Genomic DNA, 20,752 nt, shown 5'->3' with positions numbered 1-20,752 from the left:
TATATTTTTTTAGTAATTTGCACTTCTGTTTTTTTTGTTGTTGTTGTTGTACAGAGCTCTGGGATCGAAACTTTAGTGGAGGAGCTTTGCTCCAGGCTAAAAGACCTTCAGAGTAAGCAAGGTGAGAAGTATACGGAGTCTTTTGAGGCCAAAGAGCACATTTGTAAAGTATACCATTTGGAGTTTTCAAGTTGAGATGTTGTGGTCCCATTACTCTCCTCCCTTTAAACAACGCAAACAGTTGGAAAATAAAATGAATAATCTTGTATCAATATGTTTTTACCTGAAGAATGGCTGTCTTTAAATGGCACTTCCTTTATGAACAGATGTGCTTTTGTGTGTGTGTTCAGTCATAACTTCTGCTTGCTTTGGTGAATTTTTATTCCTGGTCACATTGCAGCCTCAACAAAGATAGGAGATTGTGAGCTGGATTCTGTTCCTTTTTGTACATTGCCACTCATTTACTAAGAATAGATTACTCAATTACAGTTATGAAACAATCAGGTAAATCTGTGAAAACCCACTAACATGAAGTGAGCTTGCTTAGGTATCAGGTCATAATTTAAAGACTGCATTGAATGTAACTGAGGCTGTAAATGGGACTCGCCAGGTCTGAGGGGAAAAATCATTTATTTACATTTGATATCTAAAGTGAGACTGTAGAAGTGGAACCTCACAGTGCCATTCTTGCACCTTTGCTTCTCAATGCTACTACTGCACTATTTTCTCTCCATAAACCTCTCTTGCTAAGACTTTCAAATGCTTAAACTTCATTTATACTAAAGTTCTGCAGTCCTGTAATAGTCACATATTATTTGGAATGACTTCATACTGCTTTACATAAAATATTGGTTGTAGACTCTACAATTGAGTTCATAGTAGCTGAACATTCATCTAACCATAAGGCAGCATATTTTGACAATTCAACAGCAGTACACATTCAGTCAAGTGAAAATCAGGTGTCTTGCACACTCATGAAAAATAGAAATAATTAATAAATATTTCATTCTTAAAGATATATATAATATATAAATGGAGATACACCTATCTCCTAGAGCTGGAAGGGACCTTGAAAGGTCATCAAGTCCAGCCCCCTGCCTTCACTAGCAGGACCAAAGTACTGATTTTGCCCCAGATTCCTAAGTGGCCCCCTCAAGGGTTGCATTCACAACCCTGGGTTTAGCAGGCCAATGCTCAAACCACTGAGCTATCCCTCTTTTGCTGAAAATCAGAATAAAACAAACCAAGAAAGTTGAATTTTAGTAGCCTTGTTCCATTGTACAGCCAAAAGGCTGTTGTGGCAATACTTCTAAACAGACACCCTTTTAAAAAACCAAAAACAAAGTTAAAATCAAGTAAATATTTTTTTCCTTTTTGATAGTTCTTTTCTATACTTAAATATGCAACCCTAATTCACATCTTAAACTGTTACTTTCTTTTGCTCCAGTCTTTCAGAAGAAATAAATCTAACTGTTCTAAACATAATTTCAAATGTTATGTCATGCTCTTTGGATTTCAGTGTTTATAAGAACATCTGTGTATCACTGTGAGCACCCAGGATAAATATAACTCTTTAACCATAAAAAGGAGCACACACTCAACATTCACAGTGAGTTCTTTGGGTTGCTTTTCAGCGACACCCTCGAGCTGCCTATGTGTTGTTGATTATATAAAACCATGAATTTTGATATGAGTAAAAAAGATAAGTATGTACCTCAACTGCATTTTTATATCTTGTATATTTTCATAGGAAAATTCATAATCCTATATTATACACAGCCCTTGCAACTGAAATCCCCCTTCTGCATTTCTCCCGCCTGCCACAAAAAGAATTACACTAATTGCTCTGGAGTTTAATTTTTTCCCACTGGAATATATGAGCAGTTAGATGCCAAAACCAATAGCAATTACGTGTTAAATAAATGGACAACTAGTCTTCTATTTTACATGTAGAATTCCAAAAGAGGTTAAGGACACTGACAAACTAAGTACAGTAAAATGCTGAATTGGAAAAGAGTGTAGCTAGGGCATAATGTAGCCCACAGTTGCATCCTGGTCATCTTTGGTAAAATTAATGGGGCTTAATTAGATTATTTTAGAAACTCTGAGTCGTAGGTTACACTTTATAACAATTTCTGTACATGAAATTGTTTTTATTGCTAAGTAGTAACAGGTTACTGTATATTATTGTAAATATTTAACTACTGGTGTGTATCCTGTGTTTTTGTTAGATGCTTTTAGTTTATATTTAATAACTTTCTGAATTTCTCTGTAAAACTAAGGTATAACTTTCTGGCATTTTGTTTCATAACAGAGGAGAAGATTAACAAAAAGTTAGAGGGTTCTTTGTCTCCTGAGGCTGATTTATCTCCCACAGCAAAGGATCAAGTGGAAATGTATGTTTCTTTTAACTTGAAACTTCTAAATACAATGGTTAAAAAGTAAAATGTTTAATTAAAGGAAATTTAAAGTTATTCCTACAGTCCCCTTTTGCACATGCAGTGTTCTGTGTTCTAGGTGTTTGACACCTTATATATTTGCAGCAAGGCCAACTTTATTTTTGTTGACACTTGTGGAATTGAATTTTTAAACTGTAGTGTTCTGTTTATTTAAATTTTTCCAATTTTTATTAAGGGAACTGTGTCAGCTAGACAACATAAGGTGCTAAAAGTAGTTTCAGGTACTATTCCAACCTTTTTGTCCCCATTCCACATTTGTGGTGGTATAATTATGGTATTATATCTTTTAAGATAGCGTTATCTTCCATACAAAAAGGGGAAAGTGTGAAGTCGACTGTAAACAAAGTGTTGCTACCGCTGAAAACAATAGGAGTTTTGCTTTTGACTTCTTTGGGGAAAGAAGCATGATTTTGACTTTCTTTCAATTAAAGAATGATAAGCAACCTTTCAGTTAGTTACCTGATATAGCAACAGGTAAAATGTCAGACAGAAGTGTCATTAAGTTGACAATATCTTTTTTTTTAAAAAAAGAGAGAAAATTATCATACCTCAAAATAATAATCAAAGGAACTTACATAGTGAGTTTAATGTTCAGATAAGTGACCCCAACACTGCTCATTACAGCATTACACTTATTACACTGATAATTGTGTCAATTTACAGATCTCATAGAATTGTAAACTTTTTTTGAATGGGTAGTCATTGGGGGGGAGAAATCTTGAATATCAATCTGAGAAATCATGTAAAGTTAAGGAAAATAATGTATTTCAAACTCGTCTGCATTTGTGAAACTTAACCAAAAAAATTGCAACTAGTGCAAGCCCTAGTGTAGATAAAGCTGAGGTAGCAGTGCTTGTTATTATCATAGAAGCACACAATCATAGAACTGGAAGGGACCCCGAGAGGTCATCTAGTTCCGACCCCTGCATGTTAATTTAAACGTCACAGATTTAAAGGAGACAGTTTAGCATTCTGTACAAAGAAGTACAAACTTATCTAAGCAGATCATATGTGTGTTACATGGTTTGTTAGTGGGAGGCTGTCAAGGTTTTTTCCCCACTTTGAACTTTAGAGTACAAGAAGTGGGGACCTGCATGAACACTTCTAAGCTTAATTACTAGCTTAGGTCTGGTACGCTGCTATCAGCCAGAATTTAGTGTCTGGCACACTTTTTCTGTTCCCCCCAAAACCTTCCCTGGAGAACACAGATCCAAACCCCTTGGATTTTAAAAGGAGGAGAAATTAACCATCCCCCTCCTTTTCCCCCAGACTTTCCCCTCCCTGGGTTGCCTTGAGAGGCTTCACACAGATCCAAACTCCTTGGATCTTAAAACAAAGAGGAATTAACCATCCCCCTCTTCCCCTCCCCCCCCAAATCCCTGGTGAGTTCAGACCCAATCCCTTGGATCTTAAAACAAGGAAAGATCAATCAGGTTCTTAAAAAGAAAGCTTTTAATTAAAGAAAGAAAAGGTAAAAATTATCTCTGTAAAATCAGGATGGAAAATGCTTTACAGGGTACTCAGATTGATATAGACCAGAGGGACCTCCCGCCTGGCCTTAGATTCAAAGTTACAGCAAACAGAGGTAAAAATCCTTCCAGCAAAAGAAACCTTCATAAGTTGAGAAAACAAACATAAGACTAATCCGCCTTGTCTGACTATTACTTACAATTTTGAAACATGAGAGACTGATTCAGAAAGATTTGGAGAGCCTGGAATGATGTCCCATCCTCTCAGTCCCTAGAGCGAACAACGAGCAAAACAAAAAGCGCAAAGAAAGACTTCCCTCCACCAAGATTTGAAAGTATCTTGTCCCCCTATTGGTCCTCTAGTCAGGTGTCAGCCAGGTTTACTGAGCTTCTTAACCCTTTACAGGTAAAAGACATTAACCCGTAACCATCTGTTTATGATAGAGGCTATTTTTGAAATGTGGGGGTGGGGCATGGTGGTGGATTGAGAAATGTGCCTTCATTACAGGGGCTTTTAAGACTGGATCCCATAACTTTACAGTTGATCTAAATGATATATAACATAATAATTTTAAAAACATATAGGGATCATGGTGTTCCTACTTGTGATGTGCATGCCAGAGAATCTCAGGTCACATATGCTTAGGACCCTGATTTTAAAGTAGTATTGGAGTAGGCCGTTTTCATGGCTTGACTCAAATGAAAAATATATTTGAAAAGCTTGTCACAGTGGCTATAACAAGCAGTTTATACAAACGTTCCCAGAGTTTGGGGTTACTAGAATGTATATTTAAAACTTCTCACTGGTTAATGTAAATAAGTATCATGTATTAGTCATAATTTGCTTTTCTTTTAAAAAATTTAGATATATCAAACTATAGAATCATAGAATTGTAGGGCTGGAAGGGACCTCGAGAAGTCATCAAATCCAGCCCCCTGCGCTGTGGCAGGACCAAGTAAACCGAGACCATCCCATAAAGGTGTTTGTCTAACTTGTTTTTAAAAGCTGCCAGTGATGGGGAATCCACGACCTCCCTTGGAAGCCTATTCCAGTGCTTAATTACCCTTATAAAGATTTTCCCAATATATAACCTAATCTCCCTTGATGCAGATTAAGCCCATTATTTCTTGTCCCATCTTCACTGGACATAGAGAACAATTGATCATCATCCTCTTTATAATAGCCCTTAACGTATTGGAAGACTGTTATCCGGTCCCCTCTCAGTCTTCCTTTCTCAAGACTAAACATAGGTTTTTCCACCTTTGCTCATAGGACAGGTTTTCTAAACCTTGCATCATTTTTGTTGCTCTCCTCTGGATTCTTCCCAGTTTGTCCACATTCTTCCTAAATTTTGGTCCCCGGATTTGGACACGGTACTCCAGCTGGAGCCTCACAAATGCCAAATAGAACAAGACTGTTACCTGTGTCTTACATACAATGCTCCTGTTAATACACCCCAGAATCACATGTCTGTTTTGCAGCTGCATCACATGGTATTCAGTTTATGGTCCACTGTAACACCAGATCCTTTTCATCAGTACTATCTCCTAGACAGTTATTCCCTCATTTTATAGTTGTGCATTTGAATTTTTCTTCCTAAGTGAAGTACTTTGCACTTCTCTTTATTGAATTTCATCATCTTGAATTCAGACTAATTCTCCTAATTCATCAACATCATTTTGAATTTTAAATCTGTCCTCCAAAGTGCTTGCAATCCCTCCCAGTTTGATATCTTTTGCAAATTTTATAAACATACTCTCTACATTATACAAGTGATTTTAATTAAAATATTGAATAGTACTGGACCCAGGACAGACCCCCTACAAAACCCTACTGGATACACCCTCCCAGCTTGACAACCACTCGTTGCATATGGTCTCTCAATCAGTTTTGCACACATCTTATAGTAATTTCATCTAGACCGCATTTCCCTAGTTAACTTATGAGAATGTCATGTGGAACTTTGTCAAAAGCCTTACTAAAATCAAGGTATATCACATCTACTGCTTCCTGCCTATCCACTAGATCAGTAATCCTGTCAAAGGAGGAAATTAATTTGGCTTGACATGATTTGTTCTTGACAAAGCCATGCTGTCTATTCTGTATAACCCTATTATCCTCCAGGTGCTTACAATTTGGTTGTTGCTGATGTAAGAACTTTCTCGTGTTGCATATATGTAAGTCATTTGACAATTGATAGATTGGCTTTAGAGCTTCTGTAGGGCATTGAATAATGCAGTTTTAATAGGAAAATCATAAATTCCAAACAGTTAAGTTAAAAATTCCTAGTGAAAAGCTATGTCATCTGATACTTTATACCTGAACCTTCATGGTTTTGAACATCCTCCACTCGCATTGGCTTCAGTAGGAATTGAGGATGCTCAGCAGCTTTCAGGATTATATATATTGTGAGTTTTTAAAAATATAATTGTCTAAGTATAATTCTGTGCACACTTTTAGGTGATTTTCTGTTATATCATAATTCAAATATGCTAAATTATGCTTGGTATTTGGGATCTCTTCGGTTGTAGAATATTCTAGTGATTATGGAAGTAAAAGAATGTGAAAAAAAGCGAAATTGGAAATTTAAATATTTCAAAAGTGCCTGTAGAAGTTCTAAAAACTGAATTTAAATATCTCTTTTTTTTCTTTTTCTTTTTCTTTCAGGTATTATGAAGCATTTCCTCCTCTTTCTGAGAAGCCAATTTGCCTGCAAGAAATTATGACTGTATGGAATAAATCCAAAGTTTGCTCTTACTCTAGCTCCTCATCTTCATCCAATGCTCCACCAACTAGCACCGATACATCCTCTCCAAAGGACTGCAATAGTGAAAGTGAAGTAACTAAAGAGAGAAGTAACAAAGTGTCTGCCACTGTACATGAAAGAACCCAGCAGAAAAAAAGTAAAACTGAGAGAGAGAACAAGTTCAGTAATGGCACTGTTGAAGATAAGCCTGCTTTATATAAAAAGCAAGTCCGACATAAGTCTGAGGGAAAGATACGTCCTCGCTCCTGGTCGTCTGGTTCCAGTGAAGCAGGCTCAAGTTCAAGTGGTAATCAAGGTGAATTAAAAGCATCAGTGAAATGTATTAAAGTAAGACATAAAACAAGGGAGGTTCGAAATAAAAAGGGGCGTAATGGGCAAAGCAGGCTTTCAGTGAAGACTGGTGAAAAGACTGAAAGAAAAATCCATAGTGGAAGTAGCAGCAGCAGTGGATCGATCAAACAGCTGTGTAAAAGGGGTAAAAGACCATTAAAAGAAATTGGAAGGAAAGAAACTGGCAGTAAGGATGGAAAAGATCTGTATTTAAACAGCAGAAACGAAAAGGAATATAAAGAAGAACCCTTGTGGTATACTGAGCCGATTACAGAATACTTTGTTCCTCTGAGCAGAAAAAGTAAGCTTGAGACTACGTACCGCAACAGGCAAGATACGTGTGATATAACATCAGAGGCTGTAGAAGAATTGTCCGAATCAGTGCATGGTCTTTGTATTAGCAACAATAATATTCATAAAACATACCTCGCAGCAGGTACTTTTATTGATGGTCACTTTGTAGAAATGCCTGCAGTTCTAAATGAGGATATTGACCTCACTGGGACCTCAATATGTTCTCAACCAGAGGACGACAAATATTTGGATGATGTTCATCTGTCAGAACTAACACACTTCTATGAAGTGGATATTGATCAATCCATGTTGGATCCTGGTGCCTCAGATAAAATGCAAGGAGAAAGTCGGATTTTGAATATGATTCGACAGAAAAGTAAAGAGAAATCTGATTTTGAGGCAGAATGTTGCATAGTGTTAGATGGAATGGAGTTGCAAGGGGAAAGTGCAATATGGACAGATTCAACCAGCTCTGTTGGTGCTGAAGGGTGGTTCTTGCAAGACCTTAGTAATTTAGCTCAATTTTGGGAGTGCTGTTCATCTTCTAGCTCTGGTGATGCAGATGGAGAAAGTTTTGGAGCAGATTCTCCTATCTTAGACAGCACAATGCTTAATTCACACATGCTTGCTGGTAATCAAGAGCTCTTTTCGGATATTAATGAAGGGTCTGGCATAAACTCTTGTTTTTCAGTGTTTGAAGTGCAATGCAGAAATTCTGTTTTACCATTTTCTTTTGAAACACTCAATTTGGGAAATGAAAATGCAGATTCTAGTAGCAGTGCTAATATGCTTGGAAAGACACAGTCTAGATTGCTAATATGGACCAAAAATAGTGCCTTTGATGAAAATGAACACTGTTCCAATCTTTCAACAAGAACTTGTAGTCCCTGGTCACACTCGGAAGAAACACGTTCAGACAATGAAACTTTAAATATTCCATTTGAAGAATCCACGCAATTTAATGCAGAAGATATAAATTATGTAGTTCCTAGGGTGTCTTCAAGTTACGTAGATGAAGAAATTCTAGATTTTTTTCAAGAAGAAACCTGCCAGCAACAAGCTAGAACTTTAGGAGAAATACCCACTTCGGTTTTCAAAAAAAAATCTAAACTAGAATCTGTCTGTGGTATTCAGCTAGAACAAAAGGGAGAAGGTAAAGATTATGAAACAACACAAGTGTCTAGTGAAAGCAGCCCACATGGAGATGGCTATAGCTCAGGGGTTATTAAAGACATTTGGACAAATATGACAGACAGAAATTCTGCAGCAATGGTAGAGATAGAAGGAATAGAAAATGAATTGTTTTCAACTGATGTAAATAACTACTGTTGCTGTTTAGATACTGAAGCAAAAGTTGAAACCCTCCAGGAACCTAATAAGGCAGTGCAGAGATCAGAGTATCATCTTTGGGAAGGTCAAAAAGAGAACTTGGAGAAGAGAGCATTTGTTGCAAATGATTTATCAGAAATAGATGGTGGTGATTATACTACGCCATCAAAACCTTGGGACATAAACCAGGATAAAGAAAACTCATTTATACTTGGTGGTGTATATGGGGAGCTCAAAACATTTAATAGTGATGGAGAATGGGCACTAGTGCCCCCTAGTCACACAAAAGGAAGCTTATTACAGTGTGCAGCTTCTGATGTAGTGACAATAGCTGGTACAGATGTCTTCATGACACCAGGAAACAGCTTTGCTCCTGGTCACAGGCAATTATGGAGGCCATTTGTGTCGTTTGAACAGAATGAGCAATCGAAGAATGGAGATAATGGATTGAATAAGGGGTTTTCTTTTATCTTCCATGAAGACTTACTGGGAGCTTGTGGTAACTTTCAAGTTGAAGAACCTGGACTTGAATATTCATTCTCTTCCTTTGACCTGAACAATCCATTTTCACAAGTTCTTCATGTAGAATGTTCATTCGAATCAGAAGGAATTGCATCTTTCAGCCCAAGTTTTAAACCCAAATCAATTCTGTGCTCTGATTCAGACAGTGAAGTTTTGCATCCCAGGATATGTGGGGTTGACAGGACGCAGTACAGGGCTATACGGATTTCTCCAAGGACTCACTTTCGCCCAATTTCTGCATCTGAGCTTTCTCCAGGGGGTGGAAGTGAGTCAGAATTTGAGTCAGAAAAAGATGAAGGAAGTATTCCAGCCCCTTCCCAAGTAGATGTGTTTGAAGATCCACAAGCAGATCTCAAACCACTAGAGGAAGATGCAGAAAAAGAGGGGCATTACTATGGAAAGTTAGAGCTTGAATCGGGAAAATTCCTTCCCAGATTAAAGAAGTCTGGAATGGAGAAGAGTGCACAAACATCACTGGATTCCCAGGAAGAATCAGCTGGAATGTTGCCAGTTGGAAACCAAAATCCCTGCTTAGAGTGCAGTATGAAAGAATCACTAGGTATGAGGGATATGGAAAATTCCAAAATAAACTGCAGAATAGTGGAGCAACATGAAGAAATTAACAGGTTTTGCAGTTGCAAAGCGGGTTGCCATTTCCCTACATATGAGGATAATCCTGTTTCTTCAGGAGAGATGGAAGAGGTATGTGTTGATGTAAGATTATTGGATTTGCAGCTAGCAAAAGTCAATAAATAGACTGTTTATGCAACACCCATTCTCGTAATTTGGTAGTTCGGTTTAATGGATGAGATCTAATTCTTCGATAGCAAAGTTAATGATCTGATGGTAGTAATTATTGAGTCATTTTACATAAGCAAATGTCTCAGTGTTTTAAAAATTCATGCATTGAAAGATTAAGTAAGCTTCCCCTTTTTTTTAGTTTGTCTGATTTATATGTAATCTGATGAAAAAATGTGTTAAATTCCTAGCTTGACAATACTGAATCATGAAGCAAGCGTGTTAAATAGAGTATTGTAATCCTAAATCAGTTCTTTCAATAAGTTTACTATCAAAGCAGTATATATTTTAAGTAGTCAAAAGTTTTACATTTTTACACTTGAGTAAAACACATTCATTTGCCAAACAGGACAATAATCAGTGTTTTGATCACATCTGTTTTAGCTTATTGAATTGCCATGTCCTGGTCAATACTTCAAAGGGGGAAAATGAATTATAGGCTTGGAATATTAATTAAATTCTAGCAAAATTAAGTTTTTTTTTTTTTGCTGAGCAGAATCTTTCAAAATGAAAATACAAAAATATTGTTAGCTTCTCAGGTTAAACTTATGTGAATGTGTCCTTGTATCAAGGATTAAAAAATTAAATCCTTTATAGAAGGATACTAATTACACTTAATCATCAAGCACTATCAGACTTAATAAAAACCATAATTTTAAGATTTAGCATTTATATAAAACTTTTTATTTAGCCACAGGTTGTCATGATTTACTTAATTTGATGTGGTGAAGTAGACTTCTGTAGTGCACATCTGTAGTCACCACAAATATACTCTCAGGTTTCATTTTTTGTCCTGCATGTGGGATGACAGCACAAGTTGAATTCTCATAAGCACAGTTCATACTGCTAGAATAACACTCCCTTTGCCCCAAATCTTGCCATAGGAGCCACGAAGATTGTAACTACACTTCCTACATCGGTTTTGGAATAGAAATGCTGGAATTTCATACATGCCTCTCACCCCTTCCCTAGTGAAGAGAACCACTAGGATCTTTATTCTCATCATTTTTCTCCCATGTCCATCCATCCATCGCACGTGTGTCCTTGATAAGGAACTTTCCTGCATTACTTCCCCTGTTCAGTGCCTGGTGCCAGATAAGCACAGTGCTTAGTAAGAACCTTTGGCTTGAGCTGCTAGTTGAAATTATCCAATGATGTCTTTCCTCCCTAATCTTCATTCTGTGGGGGAACACTGAGGGGCTTCCCACTCTTGAATCTGCTTCCGTCACACAGCCAGGTAGAAACTCTATAGCTACAAAATTCTAAGCTTCTGAGCCATATGAAGTTCCAAATCAGTCATTTGATTTAGTGTTTTAGACTGTAGAGTCAGCCTAAAGTTAGCGCCTCACTAAAGTGGACAGAGGAACCTTGTTGCAACTTCAGTTGTGGAGAGGCTGTGGATCAGGTCCCCAGGAGTACCTCTTCCAACTCAGAACAAGTCAAGAGGATAGGAACGTAAAAGTCTTTACAACTCCCTGATTCTGTCTCTGTAATTTAAAGCAATTTCTGGTCTTCTCTAAGTTGCACTGGCTACATTGTGTTGGAAACACTGTGCCACCTGAGGATTCTTGCACATTGAATCATTGGGTAGGTTAAGATGAATCTACAACAATGTTACAAAAATGGCTGCATCAGAGGTCATGTCTTGACCCTGTTTCATTTTAATAAGAAGTCTTTTTAAATTATTTGTTTTTTTTTAAGTTGAGTGGAGCAGAAGACAGCAGAATACCTGGGGATTGTTACAGGAAGCTTAAAACTATCACTCTAAGTCCATTAGTAAGAGAATAGAGTTCTAAGAATTGAAGCAAACTTTTTGATGACCTAGACTATTTAGTAAACTCTGATAACCGGAGAGACTACTATGAATTGTATTAAATGTATAAACTCCACATTGCTAAGCCTTCTGTGAAATGAATTTATTTTATTTGGTTTGATTTTATTTAGTGCTCATGAAAATGAAAAATCTAGAGCTGGAATGATTCAGGCATTTGGCAGGCAGGGCTCCCAATACATGTGAATATTATTGGTAATACAGTTGATCAAGTGGCTTTGCATATTGCCACTTATGGCTAATGCATTGCCTGGTGCTGCCTAACAGCAGAACCTTCTCTAAGCCGTGCCCTTTATAGTGCATGTGCACTCTCTCCTACCTCTCTCTTCAGCATTTTCAAACATTCTGAGGGAGTGGAGGGGAAAGGAAAATTAGTGGATCCCTGGACTCATGGAGTGAAGAATAGCTTTGGTTTTTTGGATTTAGTTTAGCTTAGCCCTTTGGCCAAATTAAAAGCCAAAAACAATAGAAGAAACAAAAATCCAACAACCTCTATTTCCTGATAACCAATTTCTGAGAGTCAGAGGGAGACTGCCATCCAGCAGGAGTACTTACACATGACTGCAGCCTGTTCAGGAGAGAGAGATGTCAACCCTCGGAAACAGGAGATGATAGAGACAACCTTTCCTGTTACCTAGACTACTCTGACAAGCTAGAAGACTCTTCAGGTGCACTCCTCCTTTTGACTGAGACTAAAGAGGAAGACAGGAGAATATTTCCTTCCTAACTTTCACCCTGGGAGGATACCAGTATCCTTTAATTTTTTTACTAGGAAGGTTGTGGTTTTAATCCATGTATTTCATACATCAGCAGACACTCCTGGGCAGAAATTATGTGAAATAACAATAAAGCAATAAAAAATAATAAATAAAAGGTCCCTTGCATTGTATCTGGAGTAGACTAATGCTCCTAAAATGTCCATGGTGCTCTATTGCTTTTGACCTTGGATCAGAAGGCTTTGAAACAACCATGGCTGACTTTTTTTTTCCTTTTTTGGGGGGTGGGTTGTTTTTTATTTTATTGCTTCTTGGCAGGCTTTCAGCTTCTAGGTCATGTTAAGATACATTCCATCCAAGCCATGTACACTTTCGAAAACAGCCTGAGATCTGTTCCAATTCAAGAGATATACAATGCAGCCAAACTGTTACCTTTGATTTACAAGATGGGGCTACCGGGATTTGGTCTCCTGCTGCAACTGCAGCCTTGGTTGTTCAAGTAGCTTGAACTGACCCCTGTGTAGGTTAGGTTGATTATGTTCATCTATAATAGACTGGACTGCATTTTGAATGTGTAGTGAACACTTACATGTGAATAAATTTATGGAGAAGATAAGTATGAACTCAGAATTTAACACAGTAATCAAATATTTGCATTCTTTTTTTTCACGTCTGCTTCAGTCTCATGTTTTGCTTGATGTATCTTGCATACACAGGCCAAATTTAGGAAATAAGATGACTTTCTTTTTAAATTTCTCTCTGCTACCTCCGGCAGCTGCACTTTCATTTATTCAGCCCCAGGGTTTTAGCTTTGATAATTCCACGTTTACTGTTAGAACATTCAGAAGAAATAATATGCAAGTGTGCTTTAATAGTCTACATAAAGGCCTCGTCATCCTCATCTTTATATCAGCGAGTCTCTTTTTACCTAATATCCTTGCAAAAGCTAAGCCTGGAAGAAGCCAAGCTCTGATTCTTTTAGCATTTCTATCAAATATCAGCTTAATCTCGTACAAGATTGCAACTAAATCCTATCCAGGTCTGTTAACTGATGGAGCAGTTTACATGTGCTATTCATTGGGCTGCCAATTAGTCATAGTAGAAAAATGTAGAGTTGGATACAATCCTTGCTGTGGAGAGTGTGGAACAGTCTATGCAAACAAAAGCAGGAGTGTGTGTGTGAGAGAGTGGGGAGAGAGAGAGAGAAAGTAAGAGAAATGGATTGAAAAGAGGGAAAGGTAGAAACAACAGTTATTGTAATGGTTTAGTTGTTCTACACCTCTTTTAAAATAATTTATATTTATGTAGTCGCCAGAAATTTTAATGGTGACAGACTAAAATGCATTAGAGTAGCTAACTAAGCTACCATGCAATTGAACATTTTTTTTGTCTTCAGTGAAAAACCAACCTTGGGTTGTTCTGGAAACTGTATCTATCTTACCAGTGAATACTTCTCCACCATTGGTGCTTGGATAATACTACCACTTTTAGAATAGACTGCATATTCCCATTTAGAAAGCAGTGTCCATTTTTCTCATGTCTGAATATTTAGATCTGAGCTTATGAAATAATAGTGGTACTTAGCACTTTCATTTCAAAACCTCAAAGCATTTTAGTAAGTAGGTATGCATTGTTTGCATTTCACAGGACTCTTTTAATAATGCCCCCCGTTGAGAATCTCAAATGCTAATAAAATTCTAATGAACAATCCCTCACAAAACACTTGTGAAGTAGAAAAGTATTATCTCTGATTTACAAATGAGGCATGGAGAAGTGGTGACTTGCCCCCAACACACAGTAAGTCAGTGGTAGAGCTAGGAACAGAAACCAGAACTGCTCACAGTTGTCTTTCTTTATCTATCACTGACAATAATGTGTTTTCTTTTTTTCACAAATTCTATGGAAAAACTCTCCTTTTAAAATAAGAAAACAAATTTTTGTTATTATGTAAACAGAATGCACCAAAGCACATTACAATACTTCACATTGTATGTGACAGCTTCTCTTCACAGCTGATTATTTTTTAAATGACTTTTTTCTGTTAAGTCTAAGTGTTAGTGCACAGTGGGTGGGTGTTTTTGTTATAGGTGGGGCCTGTTATTAAAGTTGTGAGACACTTCAAGTTATGAGATCCTGTTTTCATTTTCTTAACTTTGCCAAATATTAATTGTTTGGGCCCAAATTTTACATATTGTCTCCTTTTTAAAGAAAATTTCAGCCAGAAAGGTTCAGTGGTTTCTGAAAAAGAAGTAAGGAAAAATACAGTGTATGTGTTCATAGGGGAAAAAAAATTGGAAACCATGTTTGAGACACTCTGGAGCCCCCATACTTCAGGATTTGAAATTTGGCAGGAGCTTGGCCTTTGTGTCAAGGACATGCCTTATGCCATCCTGTGAAAATGTACCAGGTTATAAGAGTTTTTAAAAATTGCATTCCTCACATATATTAGGGTTGGAAGGGACTTCAGGAGGTCATCTAGTCCAACCCCCTGCTCAAAGCAGGACCAATCCCCAGATTTTTGCTCCAGTTCCCCAAATGGCCCCCTCAAGGATTGAACTCACAAAACCCTGGGTTTAGCAGGCCAGTGCTCAAACCACTGAGCTATCTCTCTCCCCTTCCCCCTGGAGACCTGCTAGAGCTTCCCAGCTAAAAACTCGCAAAGTCCCATCTACACTGGATGTGTTTCAGCCTGGGAGTGCAGGAAACTAAACAGGACTTTCTCTGCAACTGAAACTTTGGGCTGCTGTGGGCCAAGCTAGTTTCAGGCACTTGAAGTGAGACTAGGGAGACTCTCTCTCCTATGCTCTCTGTGCCCCCCTGCTGGGTTCAGGTAGTAAGGAGGAGAAAGTGACCTGTATCAAGTGCAGAGGGGGGAAGAGCTGGGGGAATAGACTGAGACAAGGAGCCTGGGGTTGTAGTGGGAGAGCTGGGATAGAACTCAGGAGTTGCTGGCCGCTGGCCAAATGACTACACTAAAGTTAAGAAAATCATTTGTGATTCGCACAGCAATCATAACTCAGCCATGTGGCAAACACTCCAAGGTCCAGTTGTTACCACTACATACAGTTGTAGTATTTTCTATTTTACTGTATAAAGGGATGGACTTCTAGATTATGTGGGAAGCATAACTTTGATTTTATTAATGTGCATGTAAAATGTCCACAATAAATTGTATTAATGTAGTGTTTGTATTTAGTATTTGTAATTGCTTCTTAGAGTGCAGCGCGCTACTTGTGTCCGTATGTTGTTGATATAGCAGGAAAATGACAACAATGTACAGGACACAAAGAGTAAGGGCATATAAAACAATATGTGACCAGAATCTCTCTAATTTTAACATTTGGGAGTAATGTATTTTATAAACTATTATGTTCATACCATGGAGATTATACTTTTCTCACAAGAATTGTAAGTTTCTAAGCACAAGTATTCTTTAAGCCTGGTTATGTATCAAGCAAGTTATTTTTAACACATGCACTACCTTGGAATATGAGCAGGCAATAATGCTTTTGTTGACAAGACTAGTACTGTTTTTTAGAATTTTCAGTGTTGTTCATACGTTTGGTACCATGCTCTATTGAAATAAAAGTGTAGGAAGACATGTTTTTACAGTCGATAAATACAACACAGTTAAGGATTTGGCACCAATATAGGAGCAGTTCTCAGAGGAGAACCATGTTGGAGGGATATCTTATCAATGGGAAACCATCATGATTCTCCAACAGTTAATTTACTATTACTATATGTGGTGGTGTAGTTGTGTCGGTCCCATGTTACTAGAGAGACATGAGGGGTGATATAATATCTTTTTATTGGACCAGCTTCTGTTGGTAAGAGAGACAAGTTTTCAAGGTTACACAGAGCTCTTCTTCAGGTCTGGGAAATGTACTTAGTTTCACTGCCAGATACAAGGTGAAACAGATTGTTTAAGTTGTAAGTACTTTACAAATATTTCAAGGGACCTTTCAAGGTGAAGTGGCCTGTGAACACTCTCTCCAGTCCGGGGAGTGAGGGGGAGAAGGAAGCTGCCTCTCCTGCTTCCTTTCCCACCTAAAACTGGAGGGATGTTAATGGGGCACTTCAGTTTGAATGGTCCCTTGATATATCTGTTAAGTCCTTACCTTAAACAATCTGTTCCAACGTGTATTTAGCAATGACACTGGAAGGCTGTGTCTACACTGGCAGAGTTTTTTCGCGGAGAGCTTAGTCGCTGATTTAAAAAAAAGTGCTTGAAGAAAACTGCTGTTGTGTGTTCACATTGTCTTCCACTGGAGAAATAGCATGTTCACACTTCAGCACTTGCATTGCCAATGAGAGCAGTGCACTGTGGGTACCGCTGTGGGAAGGCAGAGGGAATTGTGGTGCATCATGGGTCTGGGCTCTATTCCCCGTGATGCACTTCTTTCCGTCCCAGCATTCCATGTGCTGCTGTCTTCAGTTTGTGGCATTTTTCAACGTCCCTTGTTTTCTGCTTTCCCTGTCACATCTGTCTGCAGGAATGGATCCCACACTGCTCTCCATTGCTCTGCTTGCTCTGCCTAGCACATGGCGAGTGGCAGTGGAGTTATTCTTGAAGTTACAAATGCAGCGGCAGTCACAGTTGCCTGACGTGATGTCCGACATGGAAAGCAGCAACATTAGATTGCTTTTGGCTTTCACGGAGGAATTGAACACAGTGGAACATTGCTTTTGGGCTCGGGACACTAGCACACAGTGGTGGCATCACATCATTTTGCAAGTCTGGGATGACTAGCAGTGGCTGCATACGTTTCGGATACGGAAAGCCACCTTCCTGGAACTGTGTGCTGAGCTCTCTTCATCCCGTGGCTCAAGGACTCCTGAATGAGAGCTCCCTTTTTGGTGGAGAAGCGCATGGGGATGGCAGCGTGGAAGCTGGTGACTCCAGACTGCTACTGGTCGGTCGCAAACCAGTTTGGAGTGGGGAACTCGACCACTGGGTCTGTGTTAATGCAAGTGCGTAAGGCCATTAATTGCATCCTGCTGCGAAAGACAATGACTCTTGGTAATGTGCATAAAATTATGGATGGCTTTGCAGAAATGGGTTTGCCTAACTGCAGAGAGGTGATAGATGGCATGCCTATTCCAATTCTGGCACCTTACCACCTTGCGACCAAGTACATCAATCGGAAGGGGTTCTTCTCCATGGTTTTTGCAGGTGCTTGTGGATCACTGTAGTCGTTTCACTGACATGAACATGGGTTGCTCCGGAAAGGTGCATAATGCACAAATCTTTAGGAACACTGGCGTGTACAGAAAGCTGCAGGCAGGGACTTTCTTTCCAGACCAGAAGACTACCACAGAGGAAGTCGAAATGCCCTGGGAGACCCAGCGTTCCTCTTAATGCCATGGCTCATGAAGCAGTACACAGAAAACCTATATAGCAGTAAGGAGTGGTTCAATAACAGGTTGAGTAGGTGCAGAGTGACCGTTGGATGTGTGTTTGGCCTATTAAAGGCTTACTGGCGAAGCCTATATGGCAGGTTAGACCTGAGTGAGGAAAATATTCCCCATGGTTATAGCCGCACGTTGTGTGCTGCATAATATATGTGAAGGGAAGGGTGAACAGTTTATTCAAGGGTAGACTGCTGAGGCAGAAGGCCTGACTACTGATTTTGAGCAGCCAGATGCCATTGCTATTAGAGGGGCTCAACTTGGGACAATAAGAATCAGGGATGCCTTGAGGCAACACTTTGAAGATGAAAACCAGTAATGTTTGTTGCTGTGCTGGGAACTGCAATGGTTAATTACATTTAGTATGCTAGGAAGCAGTTGTGATTAAGGCCTAGGATTCAGTGTAAGGAACTAATAAAAGTGCCTGTTGATTTGCAGGTGCCATGAGGTATCATACCTTGTGTGTGAACAAATAGAGTGCTTATAATTAAAAAAACTTTTGCTTTTATTGCCAAATAAACCACAACACCTCTCTCTCAGTGGGGTAGACAGCACCAAGGGTGCTGATTTTCATAGTATAGGTCCAGTTTTCATTTGAAAAGCTGTCTGCAGGGTAGAGTATAGAGGAAAGCGCAATGTGCCAGAAAGCGGAAAGGAATGCATAGAGGGAGTGCATGGGAAAGAGTTCTGAATGTGCTGCACATCTGTGCAGTCTGTAGTGTTATGAGAGTGTGGAGCATGTGGGTTTGAATCTCCAGAACTTTAATCAGCTTCTCTGTGGCATCTCTGTTGTAAGAATCCTTCTCTTGTCTTTCCTGCTTTTTGCTTTCCCTCCACTTCTTGCGTTCAGTGTTTTCTGTCTGAATGCTGCAGCATGAGCTGGAATGTTTCTTCCTTGGTCTGTCTCAGCCGTTTTCTTATTGTGCACAGATGCTCTGCTGCTGTTGGGGGGTTGGTTCTCAAGTTCAAGTCTGGAGAGGCATAATTAACAATAAACAGAAGCACTATTGTCAACTATACATCTTCCCAGCTGACCATGGCAGCTCCTTGCAGCAAACTCTCCTGCTTGGAGCACATCTGAGTTGTTGCATCTGCTGGCACTGTGGAGAGAGGAGGCTGTGCAGTCCCATCTCTGCTCCGGCTGTAGGAACTTAGATATCTATAGTCAGGTTTTGCGTGGCTTGTTGGAGAAGGGCTGTTAGTGGGACGTGCAGCAGTGCTGTGTGAAGATAAAGGAGCTAAGGCAGGCATTCCAGAAGGCAAGGGAGGCAAACCGTCGCTCTGGTTCTATGCTGAAGTCCTGCCACTTTTGTAAAGGGCTGGATGCCATCCTAGGGGGCTACCCCACCTCCTCTGCTAAGAGCCCCGTGGATACTTTGGAAGGGCTGGAGATGGCAGACAGTAGAAACAGTCCCAAGGCCAGTGTTTCTCAAGATGCATGTGTCATGCACCTTTCCAGACCACCCTATTGATGTCAGTGAAACACTCAGAATGATCCATAAGTACCTGAAATACCATAGAGAAGTAACCCTTTCTAGTGATATCCATTGCAAGATGGATCCAGGGCCAAAATTGGAAAATGCTTGCCATCTATTGCCCTGCCACAGTTAGGGAATCTCATTGCTGGAAAGCCATCCAATATTTCATGCACGTTGCCAGAGTCAGTGCTTCATAGCAGGATGCCGTAAATGGCCCTTCACGCTTCGGTTAATGCAGCCCCAACAGTTGACTTCCTGACTCCAAACTGATTTGCGACCAAGTGGTAGCAGTCTGGAGTCGCCAGCTTCTACACAGCGATCACCACTGAGAGGGCAGTTCTCATTTTGGTGTCCTGGTGCTGCAGTGCTGGGGCAAGCTCCACACACAGTTCCTGGAAGGTGGCTTTCCGCATCCAAAAGTTTTGCAGCCACTGCTCATCATCCCAAACCTGAATAATGATGCCATCTCACCAGTCAGTGCTTGTTTCCTGAGCCCAAAAGCCATGGTCCAGCATGTTCAGTTGCTCCATGAATGCCAAAAGTAATCTGGTGTTGTTTCTTTCCATAGCACACAGCAAGTCAGGCCATTCTAATTCCTGTTCAGAGTTCGTGATTAAGGCTGAGAGTTTGTCACAGAGGTCATTGAAGTCACAGATTCTGGGACTTTCTGGGACCTCTGTGACTTGTGCTGTGGTCAGTGCGGCTGCCCTGGGGACCGCTTGGGCAACCCATGGGCCAGCCGCTGCTGGGGCAGTCTTGTGCCACTGTGGCCCCCCCCTCCAGCAGCAGGAGTTGGGGAGAGGGCGTGGGAGGGGGTGAGGGCTCTGGGTGGCTCTTCCCTCAGGGGGCTCCCCAGAAGTGGCAACGTGTCCCTCCCTCAGCTCCTAGGCCCATGCACTGCCTCTGCCCGCAGGCACTGCCCCCACAGCTCCCATTGGCCGTGATTCCTGGCCAATGGGAGCTGCAGAGCTGGCGCTTGGAGTGGGGACAGTACGCAGAGCTAAGAGTTGAGGGAGGGACATGTTGCTGCTTCCGGGGAAACACGAGGAGCTGGGCCGGGAGCCTGCCAGTCCTCTTCTTCCTCTCCCCTCCCTCCCAGCACCAGCAGAGATCCCAGGTCACGCCCTCCGCAAGTCATGGACAGGTCATGGGCCATGAATTTTTGTTTTCTGCCCATGACCTGTCCATGATTTTTACTAAAAATAGCAGTGACTAAAATGACAGGTTTCAGAGTAGGTTTCAGAGTAGCAGCCGTGTTAATCTGTATCCACAAAAAGAAAAGGAGTACTTGTGGCACCTTAGAGACTAACAAATTTGCTCAAATAAATTTGTTAGTCTCTAAGGTG

General features: G+C 40.0%; 1 protein-coding gene across 4 annotated transcripts in view; it reads left to right on the top strand.

Annotated features, from left to right (window-relative positions):
* The window catches only part of KIAA0232 (KIAA0232 ortholog), a 116,545-nt gene that overhangs the window by 80,373 nt on the left and 15,420 nt on the right, over positions 1-20,752 (top strand). For all 4 annotated transcript variants that reach the window (XM_030565392.1, XM_030565389.1, XM_030565390.1 and 1 more), the window contains 3 exons: positions 55-121; positions 2,315-2,396; positions 6,597-9,873. In XM_030565392.1, the coding sequence (XP_030421252.1) occupies positions 55-121; positions 2,315-2,396; positions 6,597-9,873 (3,426 nt within the window). The remainder of the gene's footprint in view (positions 1-54; positions 122-2,314; positions 2,397-6,596; positions 9,874-20,752) is intronic.

Source organism: Gopherus evgoodei, chromosome 5, assembly GCF_007399415.2.
Source record: "Gopherus evgoodei ecotype Sinaloan lineage chromosome 5, rGopEvg1_v1.p, whole genome shotgun sequence".
In the NCBI taxonomy this organism is placed as follows: Eukaryota; Metazoa; Chordata; order Testudines; family Testudinidae; genus Gopherus; species Gopherus evgoodei.
Note: the sequence above shows the minus strand (reverse complement) of the source record. Positions and strands in the feature narration are given on the sequence as shown.